We start from the raw sequence: 14,568 nt of genomic DNA, 5'->3' as shown, positions 1-14,568 counted from the left end.
CCCCTGCTTGTGTTCCCTCTCTCGCTGTGTCTCTCTCTGTCAAATAAATAAATAAAATCTTTAAAAAAAAAAAAAAGATTCCACATATAGGAGAGAGAGATGATCTGGTACTTGTCTTTCTCTGTCTGACCTATTTTACTTAGCATAATGCCCTCGAGGTCCATCCATATTATATAACAAATGGCAAGATTTCATTCTTTTTTGTTGCTGAATAATACTATGTTTGTATCACCGTTTCTTTACCCGTTTATCCAATGATGGACACTTAGCTTGTTTCCGTATCTTGGCTACTGTAAATCATGCTGAAGTGAACATGGGGGTGCATATATCATTTCAAGTTAGTGTTTTTGTTTTGTCCAGATAGATACTCAGATGTGGAATTGCTGGGTCATGTGGTAATTCAATTTTTAATTTTTTGAGGAATCTTCATGCTGTTTTCCACAGTGGCTGCACCAATTTACCTTCCCACCAACAGTGCACAAGTGTTCCCTTTTCTCCACATCCTCACCAGCACTTACTATTTCTTGTGTTTTGATAAACGCTGTTCTAACAGGTCTGAGGTGAACTCTCATTGTAGTTTTGATTTGCATTCCCCTGTTGGTTAATGATGATAAACATCTTTTCAAGTACCTGTTGGCCATCTGTATGTCGTCTTTGGAAAAACATCTATTCAGATCTTCTGCCTGGTATTTACTCAAATTCATTTTTTTTGTTACTGAGGTTTATGAGTTCTTAACAGATTTTGGATATTAGCCCCTTAAGAGATGCATGATCTGTTAACAAAAATTTTCTCCCATTCAGTAAGTTGCCTTTTTGTTGATGGTTTTCTTTGTGCAGAAGCCTTTTAGTTTAATGTAGTCCACTTGTTTATTTTTTTATTGACGTGTAATTCACATACAATATTTGTTTCAGGTGGACAACATAGTGATTCAGTGTTTGTATACATTGCAAAAGGATCACCGCAGTAAGTCTAGTGATCCGACACCATACACAAAGTTAATACAGTATTTATTGACTATTCCTCACGATGTACCTTACATCTCATGACTTATTTAAGTGGAAGTTTGTATTTCTTGATCCTCCTTCACCTTTTTACCCCCTTTCCCCTTACCTCTGGCAACCACCAACCCTGTTCTCTGTGAGTCTGCGTTTGTTTTTCCTTTTGTTGCCTTTGCTTTTGGTGTCCGATTCAATAAATCATTGCCAAGACTTATGGCAAGGAGCTTAGTTCCTTGTTTTCTCCTAGGACTTTATGGTTTCAGGTCTTATGTTCAAGTCTTTAATCCATTTTGAGGTCCTTTTTGTGTCTGGTGTGACACTGGTTGCCAGTTTCATCCTTTTGCTTGTGGCTGTCAAATGTTTGTTTTTATGCCAGTACCATACTGTTTTGATTATTCTAGCTTTGTGATATAGTTTGAAATCAGACTGTGTGATGCCTCCAGCTTTATTCTTTCTCAAGAGTGCTTTGGCTCTTCAGGGTCTTGTGTGGTTCCATACAAATTTTAGCATTGTTCTAGTTCTGTGAAAAACGTCACTTGAATTTTGATAGCAATTGCATTGAATGTGTATATTGCTTTGGGTAGTATGGATATTTTAAAAGTATCTTTCCAATCCATGAGCATGGAATATCTTTCCATTTGTGTCTTTTTCAATTACTTAAGATTTTATTTATTTATTTTAGAGAGAGCACAAGGTGCAGGGAAGAGCAGATGGGGAGGAAAAGGGCGGGGGAAAGAATCTCAAGCAGACTCCATGCCCATTGAGGAGCCCTATGCGGGCTGGATCCCACAACCCTGAGATCATGACCTGAGCCAAAACCAAGAGTCAGACACTTAACTGACTGAGCCACTCAGGCACCCCTCTCTTTCAATTTTTTTCAATAATGTCTTGTAGTTTTCAGTATACATGTCTTTTCACTTTGGTGGTTAAATTTATTCCTAAGTATTTTATTCTTTTTGATGCAATTGTAAATGATACCGTTTTCCTAATTTCTCTTTCTGATATTTCCTTATAAATAAGGGCTGTTTTTAACAACCAGCTTGCAAATTCCCCTAAAATTGAGCCCTCAACTCTCCCGAGCCTGTATGAGCCTACTGTACTGAACCATGATGTGTTTTGTGTGTGTATGTTTGTATATTGTTAAATAGCACTTAAGGGGCGTCTGGGTGGCTCATTGGTTAAGCGTATGCCTTCGGCTCAGGTCACGATCCCAGGGTCCTGGGATCGAGCCCCGCATCGGGCTCCCTGCTCCACGGGAAGCCTGCTTCTCCCTCTCCCACTCCCCCTGCTTGTGTTCCCTCTTTCGCTGTCTCTCTCTCTGTCAAATAAATAAATAAAATCTTAAAAAAAAAAAAATAAATAAAAATAAATAGCACTTAAATGCCCCTGTCAAGTGGGTCCTGCTACCATGCTCCTGGAAATTGTCTCAGCAGAATGTCCCCTACCAGTGTCCATTCTGCACCTTGTGCTCTGACTGGTCTAAAAGCTACCAGAAGCACCATGGTGATTTCATGGGACTTCATAATCTAGACAGTGAAGGGGAACAGATTTATTCATCCATTGTACCTATCCATCTGTCCATTCATCTCCGCATATAATCATTCACCTATCTTTTCTCCCACCCACCCATCCATATGTCCACCCATCTGAACAATCACGAGTCTGTCCCTTCATTTTGCTTCCATTCATCTGCCCATTTACCCTCCATTAAGTCAATATGTGCCTGTTTACGAAACCCCTGTGGTGTGTCAGGCATTGTGCTAGTGTTTCGAAGATGTATAAAACTTAGGGAAGCTCCTGACTGGAGAAAGGTGAATAGATAGTTATAAAAGCCATCATAAAAAGCATGTGCAAAGTGCTTTTGGATCCAAGAAGAAGGGACCAATAACTCTGTGTTTAGGGTGAAAACTGGGTTGGGGATGGTTCTACAGGGATTGACCCTGGGCCGGGTTTTAGGATCCCGAATAGGCATTTGCCAGGCAGTGGGGGAGTGATGGCCCTGCTAGCAGAGAGGACTATGTGTGCATAGAGCGTAGGGTTTGGGGAGCTGGCACACGGGATGTTTGAAGTGTGAGGACCCCAGGATTTCCGAGAAGGCTGGCAGTCGGGTTTGGTTTCTAGGAGAAGGGATCATCCTGCTAAGTGGAGGGGATGAGGGAGGACATGCCTGACCAGCAAAACCCAACCCACCAGCAGGGACTGAGGGTTAGCATGGCATGGAGCCTGTGGTGTAAGCAGTGGACCAGAGGGATTTGTAGTTGGGGTCATGGAGACGAGGCAGGAAAGGGAACAAACATTTAAAGGCACCACCTGTGTGTCAGGTACTGTGATAAGCACGTTAGAAACATGTCCGTTCTCACAGTAGATACAATAGTCCGTACATTGGGTAACAGGTGAAGAGTCCATTTTCCAGAAGCGGAAGCGGAGGCTCGGAGAGAGGTGGTTTGCCCATGGTCACAGAGCCTCGGTGTGCTCTGTGTCCAAACATGTGTGGGGTTCTTGAGGTCCCCTATCCGCTCACTATCCACTCAGTCCTGTGAGGAGGAAATGGAGGTGTGAGAGGTCATGCAGGACTCCAAGGTCTTGGCCAGGCCTGGTGGGGCCGAAAGTCCTGGGGGGCCTGTGCCTACTGAGCGGAGCTGAAGCCTTTGGGCTGGATGGGGGCGGCGAGAAGCACCGTCTCTGGTGTCCCGTTACCTGCGGCCTGCAGATGAGGGGACTGTGGAGGCTTAAGAGGGCAGATGGAGGCTGCTACATAAAAGGTCCATTTATGAACAGACCGGAGAGAGGCCCGAATCCTCACTGAGGTGGTCGTTAGCCCCTCCGGTGCGGCTGCCCTGCCAGGCATCTCTGAACAGCTCCTGTGGAGTTTTGGGAGCTTTGCTGTCAACAAGGGTGTTTGTGGTAGCTGCTGCAGCCTCCGGGAAGGGTCTGAGCCCCCTCATAGCCACAGTGGAAGAGCGTGTGTAGTTAGTAACTCATGAGTGTAGGAAGGGAGAGAAAATACCGGGGAACTTTCTGGTGGGCTCAGACCCTGGGCTTTCTGGGAGCCACCAGGCTAGTGGTTGAATGTGGTTCTGACCCTGCTCCTGAGGCTGCCTTGGGTGAGAGGAAGTACCGCAGAGGGGACCCGATTTGGCTCTGTCACGCCCAGTAAGCATTCCGGTCTTGATCCTTAGGTGGCCTCATTTGACTTTCCAGGGAGGCCCAGGGGAGATTTGGATACACATTTTGCTGTTGTGAGACGTTGTAGCTGTGGGGCCAGGCTTCCTGGGTCAAGTGGGGTGTCCCCTACTATTAGCTATATGACTTCACCTTCTAGAGCTTCTGTTTTCCAGTACATGATACGGAATGATCATTCACTTATTCAACAAATAGTAAGCGCCTACCGCATGCTAGGCACTCTACTGGATGTTTGGGAAAATACAGTGAGTGAAACAGAATTCCTGTCCTCTGGGAGCTGCCCCTCCAGTGGGGAGAGAGTGTAGATGAGATCACAGGTGTAGGACACTTGGCACCCAGTAGGCCCTCAACAGAAACACGTGCCCTCTCACAGTAGGGGGTCGTGATCAGGTGAGGAAGTGAAGGGGAAAGTGCCCCATGTCCTGTGAAGTGTGGTGCAGAGCATCTCCTGTTCCAGGAGAACAGAGTGGCAAGCAAGGGGATCCTAGGCGTTACTCCATGGAGCGGGATAAGCAGGAACCTGTGCGCTCCTCCCTGAGATCTCCCCAGTCCCTCCCAGCACATTCACCAGCCTCGTTTATTTTTCTGAAGCCACCGTTTCGAAACCTCTGGAGCCGTTGTGCGCACCCACCTGTGGCTTGCCGTGCTCCTGACAGACAATGCCACCATTGTATGGCTGTGGGGCTGTTCCCAGGCCTGGCCCTTGGATCTGCTGCACAGGGTCCCAGGCCAGCCTTGCCCTCCTCCAGACTGGAAGAACAGGGACACCCTACTCCTGAGCATTTCCCGATTCAGAGACAGCCACGCGATGGTAACGTGTTACACTGGCATTTCAGTTTTTACCGTCATGACACTGCTGTGAAATCATGTTTGCTTTGTGCTTGGGTGACATGGGAAAGTGTCAGCCCCCCTCTTAGCTCTGTGGGTCCGAGTGGCAAGCAACCAGCTCTGTTCCCAGGGGCAGGAGAGGGTGACATTGTAATGGCTATGATGGGGTAAGCCTTGCTCTTTTCCCACGTTGCCAGCACATGTGACCTTCTCTGGATTGTGGTTCCTGTGGGGGCCTCTCCGTAGCAGTCCAGCGTTCCTGGGAGCCAGAGTCACTGCTTTTAAACCCTGCATCCATTTCCTGTAACACTGGGAGTGTCATTTCAGCTCTCAAAGCCTCAACTTTCTCATCTGTAGAGTGGGGGAGATGGGACCTTCCTCTCAAGTAAGTGGGGCATGAAAGGAGTTGTTCTTTGCAAAGCTCACACTGTAGGTGACCGTCTTCGTGGTAATTGGAATCATGGCCAACATACGTACTATGTGCCAGGCATTGTTAAATTGTCTCATTTCAATCTCAGAATAACCTGAATAGGTGGTTGATCCATTTTACAGATGAGGAAATTTAGCTCGGATAGTTTAAGTATTTTGCCCAGGAGAACTCTGCCAGGAAGTGGTCAAGGCATGGTTGGAACGAAAGTGGTCTGATTCTAGAAGGTGTTCTTTTACTTGATTCGTCGTAGACATTTGACTGATGGGCGTTATTATCCTGCACAAGACTACAGCACAAACAGAACCCAGCACAGGTGGGTGCTCAGTGTTGGCTTAATGCATCAAGGTATGCATGTGGCTCAGAAGCAATTTATCTTGACTTGATATTCAGAGTTCAAGTAGGAGTAAGGATGGTGCCAGGATGTGGAGGAAGATGGAAATCCCAAGTAATGAAATCCAGCAGTGGGTTCCCCCCTCCCAGTGCTCCCATCTTCTGGCTCCAGAGAAGGATGTATATTCCTTGGTATAAAGAAGTTCATGTTATCCATGCTACAAAAATGTTACATGTATGTTGAGAGTTGAACTGGTAGTACCATTCTGCTCAGGTGGGGAACATAGAACCTGGTCATGTCTCACTCTGTGCTCCTGGAGCCCAGCTTTCTAGCAGCCTTACCTGTGTGGAGATGGGCCAAAAAGCCTACTGAACCTTGGAGCAGCTCAAAGGTGTGCCACAGAATCCTTCTACTCATGTATATTTGTTGATGGAGAGGTCTCTTCACCGTGAAGAGACTTCTTGCTTGAACAGTAACTTTATACCCAATTTTAAAGGCTTCTGGAATCTTTTAAGGAAAGCTCAACAGGCCCTAAGGGCATCCTTATATGCATCAAAACACTATTACTCATAGTAATGTCTGTGGACCATCAAGAATAAGTAAAATTGGGTTAATTTAAAAAGCAGGGAACATGATAATCCATGTAGGAAAGATTCCCAGTGGAATAGCTAAATATGTGTGGCTCTCAGAAGTATAAACTCTCAGTAATCTAGGATGACTTATTCCCCCAAACTTAGCCCAGTGTTTATTAATTTGAATATTAATAACCACCACTTATTTCATGCTATGTGCCAGACACTGGGTTAACCACTTACATACATGCTCTCATTTAGTTCATGAAGCAACCCTGTATATCCCCGCCGCGCAAGTGAGGGACATAGATGCTCAGTGGGGCATGACTCACCAAGGCCACCCAGATGGTAAGAGGCAGAGCCAGATCTCTGCCCTGGTCCGTGCCAGCTCAGGAGACTACAGACACGCTGCCCTTGTGATTACTGCGGTTGATGGAAAAACCACAAATGACCTGAGTAATGCACCAGATGGCAAGGATGAGGGTGGAAGGAGAGTCCTTGCCCTTCAGGGTGGGCATGTCGTGAGCACTGAGGATGCTGAGCAGAACTGGACTCTTCTCCACAGAAACCAGGGAGCGGGGCTGGTGTTCCGGCCCAGCCCAGCCCCTGCCGTGCTGTGTGATCTTGAGCAAAAGATTGAGTTCTCAGGGCGCCTGGGTGGCTCAGTCGTTAAGCGTCTGCCTTCGGCTCAGGTCATGATCCCAGGTCCTGGGATCGAGCCCCGCATTGGGCTCCCTGCTCGGCAGTGAGCCTGCTTCTCCCTCTCCCACTCCCCCTACTTGTGTTCCCTCTCTCGCTGTGTCTCTCTCTGTCAAATAAATAAATAAATAAATCTCTAAAGAAAAAAAAGGATTGAGTTCTCTGTGCTCCACCTCTTTCTCCAGTGTGTCAGGGACACCATTTCCCCTATTTGAGTGGTTGCTTCGCAGTGGTTTTAACAAGGCGGCGGTCTCCGTTGAGAGAGGGGAGTGGGAGAAAAAGCCAGCAGCTACTTTGATGCCCCTCACTCATCCCCTGCGGTTAAAAGGTCATGTGGACCTGAGGCTGCTGAGGTAGGTGCCATGCTCCCTGCAAGATGCCGGACATGCAGCAGTGAATGTGCGTCCAGCTTTGCCCTTGAGAACAGATGGTGCATTTTGATTTTCTAAAAAATTGTTAGTAATTGAATAACCGTTCTTTGCGGCGTTCAGGTACCGGGTGAACGCTCCATATGTTGTGGCAGTATCAGTTTTAGACTTCAGAGCCATCGGAACTAAGCCATTGAACCACGTACCGCCTAGTCGTGGGAATACTGGTTGATGTCATGGCCGAAGCCTGGAGCCACACCTCTTGAACGGAGGCCAAACGGTAGCATTTCCTTTACAACGGATTGACTGCAAAGCACCTCCGAGGCTACATGACGGGTTTACTTTAATCTCCACACTGGCACTTCCTTCTAAGAGATCTATTTTATTCTCTTTCTCCTGGAAAGGCTATCCTCAGGCCATCCACTGCCTTTGGGATCCATCCGGCTGTCTGGCATATGGGTCTGGATTTATGGCCGAGTTGTGAATGGCACCAACTTTTGGCGCAGTCGCTTTGTGAAATTGTTCTTGGGTGTTTTAGAATGCTACCCCCACCCCTTCCTTGAGGGTTAATTGCAGTGTAAATTTAGCAACATTCTTCTCCCCGTTGATTTAGCAGAGTGCAATTATTATCGGTTTTCTTGTTACAACTAATAATCAGGTTTCTTACTTCAATTGATCTGTCAAAATTTTCCCTCTTTGATTGCAGCCTCTGTGATACGGAATGATGTGCAGTTATAAGCAAACAAATGACGCAGTCCTTGAAATTCTGTCAGGGGTAATAAGTGAATCAAACCGAATTCACTCCTCAGCTGTCATTGCCTTCCTTCCCCCTTTTATCTCTTCAAGCCTTTGACAGCAGCTTCTCTCCCTCACCGAGGGCTTCTGGAGCACTGATTCCCCTGTTAGAGGGGGTGGGGAGTGAGGCAGATAGATGAAGGAATCCGATAGATGAAGGAAACCTCACACACTAGTGGGAAGTTGTTCTAGAGCTTTGCTCTGGAATGGTCGGGTTTGGAGCTGGAGGTGGGAACGGTGCTTGTATTCTTTCCTACTATGGGGTTCTTGTTCTTGTCCGTTGCTACTAGAAGTTCACAGAACAAGGATCAGTGGGCTCCAGGGTAGGAGGATCAACAGACCCCAGAGTCTAGAACTGTGGGGACCATGAGGCTCTGGAAGAGCAGTTGATTCTGGGACCCCGAAGCTTGGACAGGAAGCTCTGCATGCTTTAGCCCTTGCTTGGTATCTTTGAAACACACACTGCGGCATTTTTGCGAGTTGCCAAATACGATGGAGCCTTTGACTGCAGATATTGTGAGTTGATTTTCCAAGGGTACCCCTTGAAAGAATGGCACTTATTGCATGAACTACTGAAGGAGTAAGTGAGAGAGATGGGGCTGACTTATGTCCAGGCTTAGCATGGCCCCTGAAAACGGATTGTTACAATAAATGTGTTTTCTTGTGACTTCATTAAAAAGTTGAGAACTGGGGGGGGGGGGGGGTGACGGGGGGAAACTCCAGATAATTAATTGTTGGATGGGTCCCATTCTTGTTGGATGGGTCCTGATTAATGAGCTTGAGCCATGGAGTGATTTATTTTCTCTGTCCCTTCCTCTTTGAATCAATAAAGAGATTTGAGATTCTGGTTTGAGGATTCGCTGAGAGCCTACATTCTTATTTATCTCAACTGTAATCAGTTTCCCAGAGGTTTGCCCGCTTTCTCTCTGTTCAGCTCAACCTGGCAACCACATACTTACCAACTGCCGTGTGTCCCCACCTTGGGAGGTACTACTGAGCAGCAGAGATGGGCGGGACTTGGTCTCTGCCCACATCTGGTGGGAAGGGTGGGAAGGTGGTGCCACTTTCACCGTTATCTACAATCTCAGCATCATGTGCAGCTCAGGATGCAGCTGGGAAATCCAGAGTGACTTCTTGGAGGGACTGACCTAGGAACTGAGCCTTGCTGGGTGACCCCAGGTGGAGGTACTCAGGCAGACACGGTGGCATGAATTCAGAGATGGGGAAGTGTGAGGTTGAGTTTTTCCTGAAGGTGATCATAATTATTACTACTGAGCCTTTGGCATGGTAGGCCTATTATCTCATTCAGTCCTTATAATAGACTGGCCAGTCTTTTCTCAAAGAGCTGGATGGTAAGTACTTGAAGCTTTGTGAGCCAAAAGCTCTCTGTCACAACTACTCAACCATGCCACTGTGGCAGGAGAGCAGCTAAAGATGACAAGTGAGTGTGGCTGTGTTCCAATAGAGCTTTGTTTACAAAAACATATGGTCAGCTGGGTTTGGCCTGGGTCATGGACTACCAGGCTGTTTTCTAAGACATTTGGTATAATCACCATTTTATGGAAGGTAAAACTGAGATACAGAAATGTTCATAGAAATTCACTTGCCCAGAGCCAAGGGCCAACTTGACTTGGTCATTTCCAAAGCCCATCCTCTTAACTTCCACATACACTGCCTCCCCCACAAGGGTTGGACAGGGTCTGGGGAAGAGTGGGTGGATCAGACTGCCTTGAATAGCAGTGTAAAAAGTCTGACTTTAGTTCAATGGGAAGTGTGGTGCCGTTGATGATTTTTTGAGTAGGTGATAGGATTAGAGCTCTGCTCCAGGAAGACTAAGCATGGTGGCTGCTTCTGTGTCCTTCTATATATATGAGCTCATTTCATCTTCATAATAGTCTGATGATGTAGGTAGTATTATCCCCATCTTATAAACAAGGATGCCAGGTCAAAGGGTACAGAGGTAATTGGCATCGTGGCAGCTAAGATTTAAAGCAAGTGTGTTGATTCCAGAGCTCCCCTCTTTACCATCCCACTCCACTGCCCCCACTTCCTGAGCCCCATTGTGGGTCAGGCCAGGGGCTTCACTGAGTCTTCACGACCACCTTCTGAAGTAGGCCTTATGCCCATTTTACAGCTGAATAAGTTGAAGCTCGCAAAAGTTGAGTAACTTGCCCAAGGGCATTCAGACAGCAAGGGATAGAACTAGGTTTGGGGTTTTTATTCATTTTTAAAATCTTTCAGTGAGAACATAACTGAGTAGAAGAATGAGCCTAGAATCCATTGGAGGGTATCATGGAGGAGGGAAATGATTTGAATAACTTGTATTTGTATTCAGAGAAGCAGCATGGTAGAATGTCTAAGGGATTCTAGAGCCCAAATGGGTTCAAATCCTGACTCTGCCACTTACTTATGGCCTTGGACAAGTTACTACTTTACCTCTCTACATTTCAAAATTTCTCCTCTGAAAAAATAGACAGATAATAGTATCTACCTCATGGAATGTGGATTAAATAAACGAGTATGTGCAAAATGTTTATACCAGTGTCTGGCAGGTAGGCGGCAGTATATGTTGGTTATTTATTAAGTTCCTACTCTGCCTAAGGCCCTGTTTTTCCGTTTTTTTAAAGATTTTATTTATTTATTTGGGGGGAAAGGAGCAGAGGGAGAGGGACAAGCAGACTGAGCACGGAGCCTGACCTGGGGCTCAATCCCACAACCCTGAGATCATGACCTGAGCCGAAATCAGTCAGGCACTCAACTGACTAAGCCACCCAGGTGCCCCCTCTTTTTTCAAATGTCTTATCACTCAGTCCTCATAAAACTGACAAGTAGATGGTATTGATCCCATTTCACAGATAAGAAAAACTAGCCTGCCTCAGTGACGTTAAATAGCTTGCCTGAAGTCCTGCATCCATTCACCCACAGACACATATCGAGAACTAATATGCTAATGCTGTGGGCACCTTCAAAACAGATCCAAATCCCTACCCTATGGAAACTGCAGAACTGGGGCTTGAACTCAGGTCTGCCTTTTTTCCTTTCAATGTTTTTTTTCTCCCTCTTAACATTAATATAATGATCCTTAGCATTTAGGATTGGCCATTTAATGACCAAGATGGTGCCCCACTTCCTTAGCTTTCTCAGTGCTTACAAAATTGAAAATGATTGTGCTTGGGAATCCTAGGGAGGCAAGTAACATGGATTTAAGGATTAGATACCTTGGAGCGCAGTGTGGAATAGCCCTATCCTGCGGTGTCCCTCTTCAGCTGTGGGTCTCTGCAGTGGAAGACCAAGATTCGAGGTTGGGACTGGGAGGAGGTGGGAGTGTCTGTTCCCAGCTCTTGATGAAGTAGGAAGTGCAGCTCTACCTTCCCCCATCTTGGGAGGGGGCTCTCACCGTCCCAGGTGGCATAGCCAGGGGTGCAGCGTCCCAGAAGGGTCCTACTTTGTGAGTCCAGGCCCTGGCCTGCAGTGCCCCATTGTGTGAGATTACTCTGGGCCTGTTGGAAGCACAGAGTGGAGGAGAGCCGGGGCGAGGGTAGGGCTCCCACTGCTCTGGGAGTCACAAGATCTCAGAGCACACCAGCTGGAGACCTCATATGACTTAGTATATGAACTTGTCGCTACTAATATATGGACCAGTCGAGGTGGACTATTCTCTTTGAGCCATCACTTGTTCATATCACTGTAGGGGGGAGAAAGGTGCCGATATATGGGGTCTGCATGTCCCTCCACAGACTCGCAAATCTGTCGTGGAACCTAGCACTCAAAATTGGTGAGGTTTCTAATTTTTTTTTGTTATTTGGCTTATTTCAGTTAGGGAGAATGTTTTCAGGTGAGTTTTCTTGTGCTTATAGGCCTGTTTTGAAAGAAAAGATTCTCGGGCGCCTGGGTGGCTCAGTTGGTTGGGCGACTGCCTTCGGCTCGGGTCATGATCCTGGAGTCCCGGGATCGAGTCCCGCATCGGGCTCCCCCTGCTCGGCGGGGAGTCTGCTTCTCCCTCTGACCCTCCTCCCTCTCGTGCTCTCTGTCTCTCATTCTCTCTGTCTCAGGTGAATAAATAAAATCTTTAAAAAAAAAAAAGAAAGAAAAGATTCTCTTGTGGGGACAGAGAAGAGCGGGGGGGGGGGGGGTCTGTTTTCCTGATCCCATGGGTGACCCAGCCCCTGCCTTTCGGCTGCTGTGCACACCAATGCTGTGTTTAAATATGTTGGAATTTGCTGGGTTTTTAAAATTATTATTAGTCACAGAATCCCAACAGTGGAAATGAGGCTTTTAAATTAAACCAATTACATTTGAGCTGATTGCAAGGTGGTCAATAACGCCACTCACACACGAGTAATTGAAGGGCTCTGTGTTGGCGTACTTGGCTTCTTTACAAGGGACCCAGGCTCCTGAGAGCTTCGCTAACTCAATAGCCCTCCTTACCCTGAAATGGCCCATTAAAAGATGCCTGTTGGGTGGTAACCTCCCCATACGTTTTCCCAATAAAGAGAAAAAAGATGGGAAGGGGTGGGGTGGCGGCGGCGGGGTAGGGGGAGGCTTCTCTTGCATTTAGAGCCACCGCCTCTCAAAGCCGTCTGGAGCAGACTGTTTAGTTCTGTGTCCCCGTCCCATTCAGGCCTTTGCATGCTTTGAAGCTTTCTTTAGCTTTTCCCCGCGCCTCCATGGCAGATCTCTCAATAGGCAAAAGCCCCACTCTGGGTAGCTGAAAGGCCCCTCCGCACAAGGCTCTGCATGTTAATGGCTGCGGCTGGCCCAGGACGGCGCGCTGGCGGGGACGGGGTCTGAGTAGGTTCCTCAAGTTGCCTCTTTGCTTTTTTGCAGATCTATACGGACTGGGCCAATCACTATTTAGCCAAATCGGGCCACAAACGTCTCATCAAGGACCTCCAGCAAGATGTGACGGACGGCGTCCTCCTGGCTCAGATTATCCAGGTTGTGGGTAAGAGCGGGTTTTACGTTGGGGATTGAAGACTCACAGTGCAGACCCAGAAGGGGATGAGCTGGACAAGGGGCACAGAACACCAAAATCTCCCAGAAGAATACAGTGTTTCTGTCGCACGTGTGAACAATTCACTTGATAATGTGTCGTGCTTGGGGAAGCGTGGGTACCAGCTTGATTTTCCTGCTACGATGACCCGCTTGATAGAGAAGGAGGGCTGGAGGGGGTCCTGGTGGTCTGAGGAGGGCTCTCTGCCCCTTTCTTGCCCCCTGTATTTCTGGTTCTTCTGGCCCCCCAACCCCTCTGATGGTACTTTTTTTGTGGATTACTTTGGAAATATTTACCAAAAACAAACAAACAAAAGGTACCACAAGACTGGTTTAGTCCTGCCAACTCTAATTGGGTCTGAGAAGGCAAAGGATCAAGCTGTGCAGAGGGTTGGTTCTGGTTTTAATACTAGGGGAAGGGAGCTGGGGCTGCGTGCCAGGAAGAGCGGGTTCATCCCGGGAAGGCAGGTGGGCACAGCTCAGCCTTGAGCCTCAAGGCTGACCGGAAGTGCCCCCCGCAGCCCTGCCTGAGAACTCGGGCTGAGGAGGCAGGAGGTCAGTTAGATGCCGTTAGGCTGATTGTGCTTCGGTGGCTGCCTCACGCCAAAGGAAAAGGCATAAGGACAGAAGCCCCTTGGGTGTGCATTGTTGTGGGAAAGTTGCTTATCTTTCAAGTCTGAGAAGAGTGGCTATAAAAGAATAGTCGTAGTTCCACTCACATCTGCGGAGATTGTACCTGAAAACACAGGCAAGCTGGCCTTAGCTGGGAACTTTTGGACTGATGCTGCCACTCAGTTACAAGCACCCCTGCTATCCTAAGATTGATTTTTTTTTAATTTTTAAAAATTTTTTATTTATTTGATAGACAGCGAGAGAGGGAACACAAGCAGGGGGAGTGGGAGAGGGAGAAGCAGGCCTCCCGCTAAGCAGGGAGCCCGATGCGGGGCTCGATCACAGGACCCTGGGACCATGACCTGAGCCGAAGGCAGACGCTTAACGACTGAGCCACCCAGGCACCCCCTAAGATTGATTTCTTAAGACTGGCTTGCGCTGGTTCCCCTTCTTCCACTCCTTCTTCCTTCCTGCCGTGTGTTGGTTGTCTACCGCTGTGTAACACATTGCCATGTGTGTATTATCTCATGGTTTCTGGGTGTGGGAAGTGCAGGCCCGACTTAGCTGGTATCTCTGCAGGGCGGCAGTCAAGATGTTGGCCCAGGCTGAGTCCTCATGTGGAGGCTTGACTGGGGAGGGGGCCAGGTTCACTTGGTGTTGGCAGATTCATTTCCTTGCAGGTAGAAGAGGTGAGTCCTGATTTCTCACTGACTGTTGGCTGGAGGGCTTTGCTCTTAGAAGCCCCTCTCCGTTCCTTGC

The 14,568-nt window shown here is 47.6% G+C and overlaps 1 protein-coding gene across 6 annotated transcripts in view; it reads left to right on the top strand.

The window, feature by feature from the left end:
- NAV2 (neuron navigator 2) overlaps positions 1-14,568 on the top strand; it is a 708,473-nt gene that overhangs the window by 428,986 nt on the left and 264,919 nt on the right. For all 6 annotated transcript variants that reach the window (XR_014138638.1, XM_081798468.1, XM_081798466.1 and 3 more), the window contains exon 2: positions 13,033-13,150. Coding sequence is in view for 5 of the 6 variants with exons in the window: in XM_081798468.1 (XP_081654594.1) it covers positions 13,033-13,150 (118 nt within the window). In the remaining variant the exon portion in view is untranslated. The remainder of the gene's footprint in view (positions 1-13,032; positions 13,151-14,568) is intronic.

The sequence above is a fragment of the Leptonychotes weddellii genome, chromosome 11, assembly GCF_054177405.1.
Source record: "Leptonychotes weddellii isolate Sample4059 chromosome 11, ASM5417740v2, whole genome shotgun sequence".
Lineage (NCBI taxonomy): Eukaryota > Metazoa > Chordata > Mammalia > Carnivora > Phocidae > Leptonychotes > Leptonychotes weddellii.
This window is presented reverse-complemented; position numbering and strand designations above follow the sequence as displayed.